General features: G+C 38.9%; 1 protein-coding gene across 5 annotated transcripts in view; it reads left to right on the forward strand.

The window, feature by feature from the left end:
- Positions 1-3858: 3858 nt before the first annotated feature.
- Positions 3859-16854, forward strand: part of LOC131695378 (uncharacterized) — a 102933-nt gene continuing 89937 nt past the window's right edge. For all 5 annotated transcript variants that reach the window (XM_058983845.1, XM_058983846.1, XM_058983847.1 and 2 more), the window contains exon 1: positions 3859-4876. In XM_058983845.1, coding sequence (XP_058839828.1) covers positions 4681-4876 — 196 coding nt within the window. In that variant the 5' untranslated portion in view covers positions 3859-4680. The remainder of the gene's footprint in view (positions 4877-16854) is intronic.

Genomic DNA, 16854 nt, shown 5'->3' on the forward strand with positions numbered 1-16854 from the left:
TAACTTTTTAACTGTTAATTTTTTTTTAATTACCCCTATTTATTTTCTCTTCAAAAAATATACCTGCATTCATTGTTTTCGACAAGAATCATTCGGTATTAAGATCCTAGCAACCAAGCTTTTGGGGAATGTTTTCTTTATTAGAAATGAAATTACGTTACGCAAAATAGCCTAAAATTAACCCCCCCCCCCCCCCCCTATGCAACAAATTGTCACAAATTTGTTTAACCCGTCCCTGTCCCTTAGTACGAGACGAATTCTTTAAAAACCTTATTTTTCTTCAGTAAAAACGTGTTACAATTTGCATTCCGTAAAAAAATGTATTTGGCAAGCAATTCGAACCTGTGAACTGTGAAAAGCTAAGTTTTCGTCACACCCCAAACCTGGATTTTTTTTAGAGCAGTATCTACGGTAGACATTGATTTCTTCTTATCAGTATAAGTTGAACGCACTTGTTGCATAATATGCTAGTCAAAACCAGACTCTTTCGATCTGTACTGTAAAATAAGTGAAAAGTGTTATAGTAACGCCGTAAAAATCGAAAGAGAAAGTAAACAAAGAGAGTCACTCATTGTAGATATGTCGTTTTGAATAAACGATCTAGAATTATTGATTAAATGAATCGTTCAGTGAGCGAACTATTTTGAGTCTTGACGGAGAAAGAAACGACGGACGATCGAACCGACAGTTTCAGTTTAAAACGAGCAAGTGTTCTCACATTTGTTCACCAGATCGGTCTATAAATCGTGTTCCGCTATTGGGTTTTTTCGAAAGAAGACCACAAATCGTAAAATATACTAAAAGTCGCTTTGATATTCTGTTAGAGGTTTATGTGTATAAATAGAAAGAAAATTAAAAAAAAACTAGGGATTTGCTCAGCAGCACAAAGTGTTTTCGATTTTTGAAGCTAGCGTCAATCCGGCGATAGCTTAATCTTGTCACTAAGTTAGTGTCGGATTCTAATGAGACGAAGTTAAAAAGAAAATTATACAGCTAATTTAATAAAAAAAACTCGTTCCAACTTTAGCTTCTAGATGCCACAAAGCGCTATTGTCCCAAGAAAAAGTTATTTTTTATTATCTATGTTATAGGTAAATTTAACAAAAAATAAAAGTCTGCATTGTATTGGAAATGTTATGCAGTTATTACTGGGAATTCCAATAGCACAAAGCGATATAAATATCATATTTGTACTGTAAAAATGACATTAATTCAGCATAGTGCCTTCATCGATGAAGACAACTTCTAAATTAATAACACTAGTTTACAGTGATTTGTATCCTCACAATATTTTTATCATTTCCGTAGTAAAATGGCCCGCTGAAAACGAAAATGCGATTGAAAAAATTCTGTATGGAACAGATTTTGAGATATTGCGAAAAAACCGGTTTTTGTATTTTGAAAAATTGGCCCTTCACTTCATCATCAATATCTCCAGTTGTACTCTACCGATTTTAATGATTTTTATATCATTTGATCGACAATTAGAATACCTATCAATTATTCCTAGAACATTTTTTGATCATTATTACAATTAGATCTCTATTCAGTAATTAATTAAAAAATAATTGCTATTTCTTGCAAAATTTTGGAATTTTTTTTTATTTGACGGTAAATTACTCAAAGAAGAACGATTTATTAAATTTTTTTTATTCGTGGGTATTGAAATATGATCAATTACGAAAATAATGAGCGGTTGTTCATTGGAATCTAAATAAAAATATAGAAGTTATGAGTATTTTTGTAAAACATGGAAAAAGTCAGTTTTTTAGAGTTTTGCGTTTCTCATATAGAAAAGTTATGCAATCGGTCGGAATTTCGACTTTTCAACCGAGGCCCGAAGGGCTGAATATCTTATACCATTCGACTCAGTTCGTCGAGATCGTAAAATGACTATATGTGTGTATGTGTGTGTGTGTATGTATGTGCATGTGTCAAACAATCTCACCGACTTTTCTTAGAGATGGCTGGACCGATTTGTACAAACTTAGTCTCAAATGAAAGGTACTACCTTTACATCGGTCGCTATTGATTTTTTTATTGATCCGATTTCCGGTTCCGGAGTTACAGATTGAAGAGTACGATAACACTGCAAATTCATATATACACTGGTACCACCATGATGTCTAAATGATGCAATACATATTAAAATGTGTGTAACATTGCTAGGATTTGCGTGTCTAGATCATTGATGACCCACCGAAGTCGCTTTGACCACATTGGCCACCTATTATGGTTCCTAATGCCCCGGGGAACTTATCAAGTCCCTACGTTAATGTCATACCTATTTCTCAGCGAATTCTTTACCGATTTTTACAAACTTGGTCTCAAATGAAAGGTACAACGTTCCCATTGGCTGCTGTTGAATTTCTAAGTTATCCGACTTCCGGTTCCAGAATTACACGGTGATAAGCACGAACACGCAGCAAATCCCGATTTCAACGTATACGGCGATGAATGTAAAAAGGTGAATTTTTTTTCCAAAATGTGACCACAACTGCTTGGATTTGTAGCTTTAAGTCACTAACAATCATTCAAAGTCGCGGTGGCCAAGTTGGCCACCATTGACGGTTCCGGAAGCCCCGGCGGAAGAATCCAAATACAGAATAACAGGTACATCCATTTCTCAGTGATGACTGGACCGATGTGACCAAACTTAGGTGTTACGTCACTTAAAACTGTTATTAAATGTTATTTCTATTCGACTTCCGGTTACGACTCCGATGGGTTATCAACGATCTGGACTCGCAAATACAAGTAATGTTGCACACATTTTAATATGTATTGCATCATTTGGACATCATGGTGGTACCAGTGTATATATGAATTTGCAGTGTGATCGTACTCTTCAATTTGTAACTCCGGAACCGGAAACCGGATCAATAAAAAATCAATAGCGACCGGTGGAAAGGTAGTACCTTTCATTTGAGACTAAGTTTGTACAAATCGGTCCAGCCATCTCTGAGAAAAGTCGGTGAGATTGTTTGACACATGCACATGTACATACATAGATAGACACACACGTACACACATATAGTCATTTTACGATCTCTACGAACTGAGTCGAATGGTATAAGATATTCGGCCCTTCAAGCCTCGGTTGAAAAGTCGAAATTCCGACCGATTGCATAACCTTTCTATATGTGAAACGCAAAACTCTAAAAAAACTGTTTTTTTCCATGTTTTACAAAAATACTCATAACTTCTATATTTTTATTTAGATTCCAATGAACAACCGCTCATTATTTTCGTAATTGATCATATTTCAATACCCACGAATAAAAAATATTTAAAAAATCGTTCTTCTTTGAGTAATTTACCGTCAAATAAAAAAAAATTCCAAAATTTTGCAAGAAATAGCAATTATTTTTTAATTAATTACCTAATAGAGATCTAATTGTAATAGTGATCAAAAAATGTTCTAGGAATAATTGATAGGTCTTCTAATTGTCGATCAAATGATATTAAAATCATTAAAATCGGTAGAGTACAACTGGAGATATTTGTGATGAAGTGAAGGGCCAATTTTTCAAAATACAAAAACGGATTTTTTCGCAATATCTCAAAATCTGTTCCATACAGAATTTTTTCAATCGCATTTTCGTTTTCAGCGGGCCATTTTACTACGGAAATGATAAAAAAAAAGTTGAGGATATCACAACTTTTTGAAATTTGTAAACTAGTGTAATAAGACTTTTATGGACTTACCTTGTTTCTCACCATCGCCCCTTCAACACTGCACTCACCGACGCTCTCGTTTCCTAAAATCTCTCACGTGAAATCGCTCTTCCCCACGAACAGCGGAACGCGTGTTTTCAATCGCTTCGAGCGCCACAGCAACAGCACTCGCGATTCGTTCGTATCAAAACATTCGAGTTTCGCATTTCGTCGGCTGAGCACGCGTTCTGTTTTCCCTCTTCAAGCAAAGGAATTCTATACTGTTTTGGTATACTAATTTAGTGACACTTAGTACTCGAGCTAGCCGTTTGCCATAATAAATTATTTTTAGTGTCGTTATACCATCTATGGTGGAAAATCACAACGGTGCCACTACTAGCGAGCGACTGTCGTCGTGTACTTGGACTACTGCTCTAAAGAGTGTATTGTGAAATAAAATCAAGCTCGGCCATCGAAGCAGAAGGCAAGTGCAAATAGTGAGTGAGTGAGTGTAGAAATTAAGCTGCAAACAATAGGAAGCGCGACGAACGATTCGGCCCGAATCGAATCAAGTGTGAATTTCTGGCTTTGTTTTGCAATTTGCGAAGAAGCGAGTCACGTGTGTTCCATCGCATATTCAAACTACTGGATGGTGGTGATCGAGTAAGATAAAGCTACCAGGTGCGATTTGGCCTGCTGAGGTGTTAAAAGGGTGCCAATGTGAATCAAGTGTTGCTGTGTTTTTTTCTGTTGTTGTTTATGTACCACACCAGCAAGTGTTTGAATGTAGTGTAGCTTACCACTGGTACGAGGCTAATTAAGCTGTCAGAAGATAAAAAATAGCATTATTTGTTTACAACCGTAAGAGCCAAAGTGTAACCTGTTCGGGAGATCCGTAACCGGGAACAGAGAAGAAAACAAGACGCATTTTCCTGCATCGCGCGCGCACCCCGATAGTGGTCAAAGTTGGCTGCCACCGAGGACGAAGCAACTGACCAGCGTCAGGGTCGGGGCGGTGTCACGATGAGTCTGAAGAAGGCGAGCCGCACCAAAAGTCTATCACTGAGTGGCGATGACTTCCCGCTACGGCCGATTAAACCGCGGGCGGCCTTTGCCACGGCCAAACGGCCCGAGGATACGATGAAGATTATGAAGTACATCGATGACAACGTGATCGGGAAGGGAGTGGCGTTTCTCGGTCCGTTCGGGAGACGGAAAGGTGAGTGTTAATGGGGGTGGATGGTAAGGGGGATTAAAAAATCAAATTATTCCTGTATGTTACGTCTTTGTGTAAAAGTTCTGGAAACGGGAAAATTTGGAATTAAAGCATGGAAAAAAAATTAATTATGGGATTAGAAGAATACAACATCTTAACAGCGAAAAGCCCATAAAAAATTACTATTGAGAAAGACAAAAAGATTTCGACTACTGAAGTCCCGAGAGAATTCAAACTTGCAAACATGTAAAGCGCGTAAAAACTCCGTGGGATCCATGATAGTAAACGCATCCCTTTGTTTACATCCTCCGATTCGTAACAAAGAGATTTACGTTCTTACGAGTGAACGCGTTTCGTTCTGCAGAACCCCTACCACCGCGCCAGCGTGTGTATATTTCTCTTTACAACACAGTCGTAATAGGGAACAGATAAACAGGGTGGTTCCAAAAAGCGCATGCCCAACATTTCTACTCGCTACAGTCACAGAATTTTCAAAATTTGTTTACGGAACACTACAGATGCGCAAGGAATCCGTTTTGTTGCAAGGAGTTTGAAGATGGGTTTCCAACCTCAACACAGCAGTTTTTTTTTGCTATCGTATAAGTGTTGCGCAATTTTGCGCTTGCAACTATGCAATCGTTACGTTTCGCTCCGTTATTGTAATTCTCCGCTGAAGAATAAAGCCACACGAATCTCAGCAAATTTCTGGCGATTTTGTGTGCTTTATTTACGCAAAATCTTATTCGTTGTGCTTTGGAAGAGTTTCAAAACAAAATTTAGTACCAAGGTGTTGACACTTTCAATGGATTTAATTTATCTAATTCATCTCATCAGTAACTAGCACCAGCTTGGGATCACTTAGACGATAAATCCAAAATAGCACCAAATTGGCACCATTTATGCAAAATTGGTTTAACTCAATTCTATCCTATTAGGGAGTAAACTTTGCATAGTATCAGGTGTTTGATTCCTAAGCCAAAATACGAGTGTTCGTTTTTTCATTCTTATTAGCAATCCAGAGCTTCTGTACATGCCTCCTGCGACATGACTCAGGACCAGTCAGTTGCTTTAAGCGTTAACGGTATTTGTGTGATTATCTGGATTCAACTTCTAACGGGCGCTAGTTACTGACGAACTGAACGCTAAGCACTAAATGCATTATTTGTTCGTTTTGCCCTTTGTGCACAAATCGTTTAAACTATTTTTTCCATAAAACTAAATTCAAATTTCAAAATTTCCCACAAAATTCAAGTTTTTTTGAGTTAATTAATTGTAATCGATCCCTAGACGATAAACATAAAATCAATTTTTTTTTCAAAGGACCACCTTTTTAAACAATTATAACTCAAAAATCGGTAAATTGAAGCAAGAAAAACCTGGCTAAAACACATTGCAATACTACTTCAAGCTTGAAATTCTACAATACTTACTTAAAATGTCCTATGGGTAAATGAGCATCTATTCGTATACACTGAAGCCTCCATTTATGAACTCTTTTTTTTAAAAGTAATATTCGATTTACGTAACTTTTTTACGAACTTAATTCGAAATAACGAACTATTTTTGAAAAGCTTGAGTTCATACAGCACAGCATGAAGTTATATACTTATGTATTCTTAGTTAATTGTTACTAATAAAATATGGGTATTTTCGGAATGGGGTTAACGAGTGCATAACGCAAACAGAACCCATATTGTTGGTTATCAAGAATATTTCTCAACCGGCAATCGTCATGTTGGACTTCAAAAAGATTCCAATTGTCGATTTTTTGAATCTAGGGTTATCGAGAATATTGCTCAACCTGAAGTAGCCATCTTGGATTTCGAAAAGGTTCCAAATTGTCTATTTTCATCATCTACTTGTCAAGTCCGTTCCAAAAATATCCATATTGTTGGGGTTATTTTTTACGAACTAATTCCATTTACGAACCCCTGGTTTGGTTCGAAAATGGAGGTTTCAGTGTATAGTACTTTCCCTCTCGTACACTGCTAGCTTCGACGATCGGAACCTTTACTAATCTGGATATGCTTCCTAATAGTTTAGTGTCTTCGAAAAGGTGTCTCGGGTAAAATTGGACATCAATTGACAACTTTGGCTTTCGTCTAGATGTTGTCCGCGCTTTTCCAAAGGAGACGCGACGATTGTATTTCCTCGCAGCACAATTCGGGGCGCTGTTTGGCGCACAATTCATGACATTGCTGTCACGTGTTGTGCGATTTGGTGTAAAAATTTGGTTGCAAACAAAACATTCGAAAACCTGATTCTGGAGGCACACTTTGCATTGTAATATTTGTACGGCACTGCAGTGAATTTTTACTTTTCAAGCGTCTTAGTGTAGGTCGTACATCTCATCAAATGCAACGCAAAGCAATGTTTGAAAAATGTTGTATATACTTAAGATCTTTATTTATGGCAAATAAAACTATTTTGTTGGGACTATGCAGTATTCATTCCCAAAACGAAAAAAATCGGATGGAACTCATCTGTTCTAAGAACACTAGACCTAACGTTGCGTTGCGTTGCGTTGCGTTGCGTTGCGTTGTGACGATGATTTTGGCGGATTGCACACTGACTTCATCATGTTTGACTGCTGATTATCTAATAAGAGTTGCTTAGGAAGTGGTAAGTAGGAATTCATACCAATTCGACCCATATTAAAACCTCAACAGCATGATAGCCATCATTGCCGGCCGCCCCCATCTCCATCGTTCACGGGGAAGGATAAAGGATAAGGTAGACGGGAAGTGTTGATGCTCCACCTACTTAACGGAAGGACGACGATTCATCAGACTCTTCCATAGGTGTCGCGGAGTTGGTGGTTTGGAAGGATATCAGGTCTAGGATTCGCTCCAAGCAAACGATGCGACCTGTAAAGCATATTTTATTAGGTAGTTGTTTAGTTAGTCTTCGAGTGCACGATCACTCGAAAAAGAGATGATCTTGTTTAGTTTTTGGTTATTTTTAAACTCTGGGCAGCCGGCTACCGAGAGTATACTATGTTCCCTAAACAAAAACAATTTGAACTCCACACAGCCGATCGTGGGGGTATTGCCTGGAAAAGCTAATCTTATCTGCGTAATGGGCCGGATCACTATTTATTGCAACAGTATTTAGACAGAACTCGCTACTTCTTCTCTACGATAAATTTATTGGCTTGAAAACTACCAAGTGACAGCATATTATACTGGCAAAAATAGCGCGAGATGTTATAAATCAAGGAAAGTATTTCTTATTTTCCATATCGGATTGTTTGTGGAATACAAGTATACGAGCGATAATACCGAACACTGAAGGGAAATATAAAGGATTGTTAACCTGATGCACGGGCTTGTTAGCAATAACGGAGCTTTAAATTAGGTTCATAAAAACAGACGCGGCGAATTTTCAATACGTATTGACCCGTGTTCATAGATACTAGTCAGATTAGTCGTATTGGGGCTAATTTCCAATCAACTATTCATTTTTACGGCAATGTTTTCTCGACTAGATCTGTTCGCACCCTCTCATTCTGTTCGCACCCTCTCATTCTGCGGTCTAAGGACCAAATGTCATCAATAGACTTAGACTCGCGTGGAGGCATGAGATAGGAAACTTGTAAGAATTTTGCTATCCCATCGTTTGACTACCAGAATAGATGGGAGAACAGTAATACTAGCAAATACCGACTACCATAAGAGCGGTGCAAATTTGAACGAGTGACGTAGAGTACTGCACTGAAAAAAGGACCAGGAGTGCGATTTTACGAAGTTTTAGCTTCCGATGGCCCTACATTTGCTGACAAAGTGAAGTTCTTGAATGTTGAGATTTTTATTACTATTTAGAAAAGCAAAAGTATCATAAAGCTAGTGTCAGGCCTTCATGAGACCTCAAGAAGTCACTTTTAAGGGTATTCGTAAATGTAGATTTGTCGGTAGACGGTTCCAAATATAATAGAAAAATACCTAATTTAACACAACTACAGATCACTTGCAACATAAAAAGCTTTTTGTGAAATTCGACAGCTCCATCTTAGGCCAATTCAATAATTTCCTACATGAAAGTTTCCATTTTTTAAAAACGGTTTTTAAACCAAAGCTTTGGAAGTTAAACCTTGGCGTGGAAGTGCCGGTATATTAATATATTCTGTTACTTAGTGTAGAATTAGATTTCGTCATTTACGGCTAATATACAACCGCCAGAAGAAACTTAAAACGTTGGTACACAATCAAGAAAGACGAATCAGAAAAGGTATATGTCAGTGATTCACTAAATACAGACTGGAAAGAGGGTAATATGGAAAACCTTAAGGTCCGTCCAGATTAAGTCTTCGGTACGGAGCAAAACCTCGGCCTAGGAACTCCTAGCATGTTGTTAGTCGCCTCTTACGACATGGGAGCAGTTCCCAGAGGTTCTATTCTTGGTTGAAATAGTGCAAAGAGGTTTCAGCCCGCCGGACACCACACGGCTTCTGTTCTAAGAACACTAGACCTAACGTTAAATTAAGTTCGATTTTTGTGTTTCGAATTCAGCTCGTCAGTAACGAGTACCAACTTAGGGCCAAGTTAGACGATACATCTAAACTAGTACTTTGTGTGTTTTGTACAGGATGCAGTAGTAATACACTTCCGGATTTCAAGACTGTTGTCTGTTGTTCGCAATAACCAGTGCGCCAAAATAGACAAATTCGTAGACAACACTGCTGCCTAGTCGGGCCTTGTCGTGATCGGTTTTGCATACCCGTATTTACTTCGTTTTGGGCGCATTTATCTTCAAACGAATTTTCTCGGTTAACTGTATGGTACATGACTTTGAAGTCGATTAATAGATGATGCGTAAAGATTATATTCACGGAACTTCTGTAAGATCTGCTGGGAAGCGAAGATTTGGTCAGTTGTAGATCATACTTCGATGAAGCAGCCTGAGAGCCTTTCACGAATCTGTTTGATGGCGGCTACATTCACTGGAAGACGATTTGGGTAATCTATCTATATATATAAAAGTCAATGTTTGTATGTATATGATTTATAGACTCCCAAACGGCTTAATCGATTTTCGTAAAAATTTGCACACAGTAGGTATTTGGTATGGGGCGTGTTTGTATGCTATTAGTTGGAGATTATCTGCCCGCCAGATGGCGCTTTGGAACAAATTGTGTTTTCCTCCTATTTCGCAGCAACGCGCGATGGGTATTAGCTAGTATAATATAGAACTAAGGACGGTGAGAGTTTTACTAGCCCAGTTTATAGCTTTTCTTGTAGATCTAACAAATAATCCCATAAGTCTACTTTCTACTTCTGCCCAAGTCAGACGTACAATCGAACCAAGTGAACAACAACTAGCAACCTCTCGATCTAGTATGCATTGTCTCGAGAACAAAGGAAACTTTTAATTTATTCCGGCCATCATGAGTAAAGTTGACGAAAAATCTCTGTCCGACTCAACACAGCGGTCGTTGACTTTAAATTCTGTTCAATAAGATTGAGTTTTCATGAAGTGGAATACCTGCTGAAGGTGAAGAGGCAGCTAAAGCTCAAGGAGGTTATTTATCTACAGTATCATCATCTTCGCAATGTAGTGCTCATATCATTCAACACGTTAGCACAAGCCGAACGTTTCGTTTTGCAGAACAACTTGAAGCACGTGGCTGAAAGTGATAAAGTTGGAATTAAGATTCCCGTGTATATAGAAAAAGACTATGAGATGTAAAATTACATGACCTATCACCACGTACCCCTCCTAATCTAATCGCAAAATACATGTCGCAATACGGAGAAGTAGAATCCGTTACACGTGATACGTGGAGAAATTTCTTCCCGGGTACACCTAACGGTGTTCTTGTGGTGAGGATGCGGATCGAAAGACCTATCCCCTCCCACTTGACTATAAAACTTAAAATCCACGAAGCTACTATTCATCAAACTACGTTACGCACCCATGAGGGACAAACTCCTACGTGCAAGTATTGTAATCAGACAGCACACCACGGACAACCTGCGCGGAAGATACAGAGGAGAATGTATCGCTACCGATTGCCAATGAATCCACGGAAAACCAACCCAAAAAAGAATTTTCAATACCAATACCTGAACCACAAACGGTTGCCAAATTTGTGGCAGCTGTTCAGCCTATATTGACAACTGTCAACTGTAAGTAACATCGGTGATGAAAATAATAAGAATTTACATTGGTCACCCGTAAGTGCAAGAAGCAGGAAAGAACATCTGGTCGCGAGCACCAAGGCACTTTTAACGATGATGACCTTGATACAGAGGACAGGAGAGAATTAAACGGTCCCCATGACGCAGTAGGCGAGCCGCGAAAGGTCTCCGCTCGCAATAAAGTTGCGCGCACGAGATGTTACAAACAATAATATTTGTTTTTATTTTTATTTTTTACATATTGTAAACACATAAAGATCCACGGCTCCGTTAAGCTACCGCTATGAGCCGTGTCAAATAAACGAAATAAAGAAAAATAATCCCATAATTTGCAAAACTCCCAAACGGAAAAAATGTTGGACAGGACTAAATTTTTGTGCATAAGGACACAGGACCAAACATAAGGCATGTTTTTTTATTGTTTCGAATTCTCCTCGTCAGTAATTAGCACCAACTTGATGCTAGGCAGATAAGTCCAAACCAGCAGCCAATTTGATACTGGTTAGGGCCTATCTAACAAGCATTAAGTTGGTGTTAGTTACTGATGAAGAGAATCCGAAACACTACAAAAACTGAACTCATTTTTCAACTCCCCCGTTCGGTTCGGTATCGCAAATCCTTACTATAACCCGCTCAAGGTAATTAGCTAATTTGAACGGGCCGATCTTGTGTCCTTTACTTCACCTCTCTGTCACTCACTGCATCGCCTTTGTACGTCTTTGCTGCCTTGGTCCTCTTCCTGTTCTCCATTCAGATATTCATCGTCCGTCCGAATACTTCCATCCTTATAACGATGCGGTCGGGTTCTCCTCATCAGTAACTAACACCAACTTAATGCTAGTTAGATAAGTCCAAACCATACATTACGTTAGGCGCTGTGTCCTTAAGCACAAAATGGTCTTATCCATTTTTTTCCATTTGGATATTTTGCATAGTACCAGGCTTTATTTTTATACCAAAATACGGTTTCGGTTCACATTCCTCATCGGCAAACAAGGCCTCTGTGCTTTCTATCGAGACATCACTCGGTACCAGCCAGTTGTTTAGCGTTCACGCAAGACGTGACTTTTTGGATTTTAGTGTCTAGCTAGCGCCAATTTGGTGCTATTTTAGACTTATATAACCAGTAGTAAGTTGGTGTTAATTACTGACGAGAAGAATCCGAAATACAAAAAAAACTTACAACATGGAGCTGCAAGTCCCCGTGTTTCGACCGAATCCTGCACGATGAGCTGAAAACTTACCATTTCGAAGTCATTGTAGGGACCTTGATTTGCTGGACTACACAGATGAGGAATCGTGTGGGTATCGAGCGGTTATACTTTACCAGAGCGGAGGTACAACAAACGAAGTGGGAACCGGTTTTATAGTGCTGGGTAAGATGCACCAACGCTTGATAAAGTGGTAGACGCTCAGCGAAAGGAGCTTTGTAGTAAGCATCAAAGGCCGATTTTTCAACTACAACATCAACAACGAGTATTGCTCGCATGAAGAGAAACCCGACGATAAGAAAGACGAGTTTTACGTGCAGCTGGAGCGTCTTCCTAATCGAGGAAATGACTAGTTTGACGGCAAGTACCAGAGGTTAGCTGATTAGTACGAGAGCGAACGATAAACGATACAGAAAAGCGCGAAATAGACAAAATACGGTATTCTGACGAATGAAATGCCAACAGAAAGATCGGAATAACGAAGAACGTAGACGCCAAATGTCGATGTCTGACACTATTTTGAAAACCAAAATATGGCCACTTCTAGTTTAGTAGAATTCTCTTAAACCCGAATATGGGTATTTTAGGAACGGGCTTGACGAATTGATGCCTGAGGCCATTTTGAAAAACAAGATGGCGAGTTCCAGTTTAGCGGAATTCTCTAAATCACAATCGATATGTCCAAATCCAAGATTGCGACTTCCGGTTTGGAGAAGTCGCTATAACCACAACATGAAATTTTTTTTAGAATACTGGTGATGAGTAGACGTCAGATGTAAATCCTGAAAGCCATGTTATAATCCAGGACGGCGAATTCTGGTTTAGCGCAAATCTTTCTAACCTTAATAATACTTTGACGACTTGATTTGATCTATCCCTGATTTTCTTAGCTTTTGTAATCGTTTGACGCCAAGAGACGGCGCCGGTGGTTGAGTGGTAAACGTGACCGCCACTCATTCCAATTTGCCTGGGTTCAATTCCAACCGAGGTCGTTGAGATTTTTCTGAGGTGAAAAAATCTGTGGTCACGTCTTCCTTCGGAAGGGAAGTAAAGGCGTTGATCCCCGGTCTATGAGTTTGGTGGATCGATATCTAGTCCAGATAGTGGAGTGACCTCTCTGGCGTCGGTAAAGAAGAAGTGATCCAATTTCTATACTCTTACTAACAAAAATATCCTTCTCCTGTGATACTTGTGGAGTGCGCAGTAGTATATACGGCCTCTAGCAAAAGCAAGTATCGGACTAACTATTCCTTCCCTTTCCTTCCGCGATCTACGTTCGGGCCTGGCCGGTGCCGGTATTGATCAATATTTTAGGATTACCAGGAGTTGCACATTGAAAGATGTTTCGCTATTCCCAAGCATAATTATCTACTTAATCTCTGTGCAACTTCAGCTAGTCCAGATCGATAACGGAGTAGCAGCCATGGGTGGTCGCACAAGCTCAAACTTTGTAATTGTTTGACGCCAAGTTGTATTGTAAAATAGACTCTGTACTGTTTGACTATTGTCAAACTCTGTATGTAAACTTTAGTGGCATTGGTATCAGTAGGCTATAAAACCCGAAATTTGACAATTTTTGTCATTGGAAGAACAATGTTTACTCTTGCCATAATCACCAAATCCTTCCTTGTCCGCCGATATACCTTCATACAGCTAAAAATTGTGTTTACATTGCACGGCCGGTAAATCGTCAGTTTTACACGCCCGAACGGAGCAGCGAAGGAAAAATTTGCCCATTCAACAGGAAAATCGATTCAATGCCCTGCCAAGCGAGCACGTACCAAATGGACCCTGTTGCTGTTGACACCCGTCCGCAGGAGAACGCAGGAATTTATACGCCAGTATGTGAGAACGAGCGAGCTGAAAATTGATTATGGCGTTGAAATGTTCACGGTGGCAAACATTGGCCAGCTTTGGTTGCGCTTCGACAAATTCCATAGGAGCTTTTCAAAAAGGAACAAAAGATTGTATAAACAGACTTTTGTTTAAATAGTTTAGCAAAATTTGCTACAATTTTTCCAATTTCTGGTATGAACGGTAACTATGTGAGGTAACGCATACTTTTGAATGAAGCCTCTTAGCTATATCTCCTTAGTGGAGAAAATTTAGATAAAGACATTTTTTCACCATTGAAGAGAAAATTGCTTAAAACAATCTAGGCCCGTGAAGAGCACAAAACCTATAACTAAATTTGTCGTGGAATTTGCGTTTCGACCTCGTCACACCAGTGTCTGACGCTAACTTAGTGACAGGATTAAGCTAGCACCGGATTGACGCAAGCTCCAAAAATGAAAAGGAACCCTCGTCCTGTGTGATGCCCCTCAAGAAAACCAGTTCATTTTAAGCTGACGAGAACAAGTGAAGTCGAAACAAGGCAATGCAAGATGCACTATGCCTGGAAATGCCATAACTCAATTTAATTCAATTATTGATATGTTCGATAATGTAAGCACACTGATTTCAAATGTCATTCCGAACATCGGAATTTACCAACAACAATAAACACAAACCAGCTAATGCTGATTTAATGCTAAACAGGGTGTCGTCCTACGTACACTATCTACATCGCCAACTTCACACAAGGTCTTGAAACATTCCTTCATCGCGCAAAGGTGCGATAATATTTATACCAAGCAAAATCGTTAATAGAAGCAACAGTACTAATCGTCGCCGCCTACACTGCCTAGTGCATACGGAAAATTTTGCAGCTGCAGTTATTGTGCTTAACGGCCGGCAGTTAAATTGCAATTTACTAACATCTTCGTTTATAGTACTAACCGCTTGGCCTGAGGTGTGCAATGCGCGGGACATACCAGGATGCATATATTGCGCCGTCGATAGCAGTTATTCACTTGCCGTGTTGCCATTTATTGGAAATATTTTAAAGGAACCAGGAAAAATGTCAACAGAAAGTTCAGTCACCGGAGACTGTAGTGAAGAAGGAAACAAAAAAAACGAGAAATTATGCAAATTGCACTCGGATTAACATAATCGCTGTTTCCGCTCTTTTTGGCTTAATTCGCATCAGTCAGGGTGAGGGAGCGCCATTTTTATTCGATTCCACTCGGTTTGTTTATTTGCACATCAGGCGCGAACCAATTCGCGATATTATTTAGATATCAAGCGACTGTTTATTGAATATTTACTGGCTGCGAGCGGGCATTAAATTGCGCTCCTTTTAGCATTTTAGCTTATTGATATGCCTACTCGTGCGTCATTCATAAAGTTGGATCGGTTTTGGAATGCAACAACCACCGAACCGAACTGAGACGTCGTCGTCGCTTCTGGTCGTCTCGCCAACATACGGAATGCATGTCTGTGTGTGAGTGCGTAATTGAATTCAATTCCGGTTGAAGTGCAAATTAATTAATGTCGACTTCGGGACGGCTGCTGTGGTCCTGTTCGTGCGAAAGAACACATTGTTTGCGATTGGGACGATGCGGGTATAGCACTTCCGGCTGACGGTAGTACTGAAGCAATAGCATGTGCAACATCCAGATCATCTGGATTCCAGATAGCTCATTGCGTTTAGAATCTATCCTCCGATTGTAACCAGTCTTAAAGTTTTGGAGATTTGATAAAAAAAAATGCTTGATTTGCAAGTATATAGTCAATGCTTCTTTCTCTTGTGCTTTGTTTCAAGTGATTAAATCCTCCTAGAAGGGTGATTCTTAAATTTAGCATTTTCGGAAGATGTTTCAAGTTTACGTATTTGGGAGAGTTATCAAGTTTGTTTTTTTTTTCAATTCAACTAATTTTAGTTTGGGGGAGGGGAGTTACCTCTAAAATCCCTCCTGGCTACACCACTGGCTTTGAAAGTTTGAAGTATGACGCATGGCTGACTTCCATTCAACATTTTCATCCGCAACCTTTTTATTTTCTTGCATTCCTTGCAAGGAAACCTGTTGCTGCTTTTCATCTATCAAGGTTTCTTACATGTACTAAGAATCATGAACCAGTTCACGAAGCCATGAATAATATTCTATGATTTTGTGAACCATTTCACGAGCACGGATATTGAATTGTGACTAATATATTAGGAACGAGTTCACGACGATTGAAAGGATTCATGAATAGTAGTCGGAGTTTTATGAAATAATTCACGAGAAAATATGTTTTGATTTTGCGAACTAATTCATGAAAATCAGATCATGTTCAAGATGTAATATACCATCGAACTCGGAATAATGTTTCTAAATCAATTAAACCATTAGTCTACTTTTAATTTTATGAGCAATATTCATGAAATTGCGAATTTAAAGGAAAAAGAATTCCATGTCTGATATTCCAAATTTTGTGAAATACTTCTCGAGCAGAATATTAAGATCCTGTTCATGCGAAACCGATTTTAGTTTTTAAAAATTGTTGTTATTCTAAATATCTTTGTTCTTTGAATTTGAGTGATTTTCATAAGCTCTGTTTGAGAGGATTAGATTGCTAGTAAATGAAGGCACAAAATGGTAAGTGGTAGGAGCATTATAATATCGAGTCTGTTAAAACCGGTTTGTTCAATTTATTTACGATTTTATATAACTGCATGATGATGATGATGATCATGAATGTTGATTTCTAAGAGTATCGAAAGCTTGGATAATTTAACAGATTTCTAACCTAGAAAAGTAATTTTCGAGAT

This window comes from Topomyia yanbarensis, unplaced genomic scaffold (genome assembly GCF_030247195.1).
Source record: "Topomyia yanbarensis strain Yona2022 unplaced genomic scaffold, ASM3024719v1 HiC_scaffold_4, whole genome shotgun sequence".
Classification (NCBI taxonomy): Eukaryota; Metazoa; Arthropoda; class Insecta; order Diptera; family Culicidae; genus Topomyia; species Topomyia yanbarensis.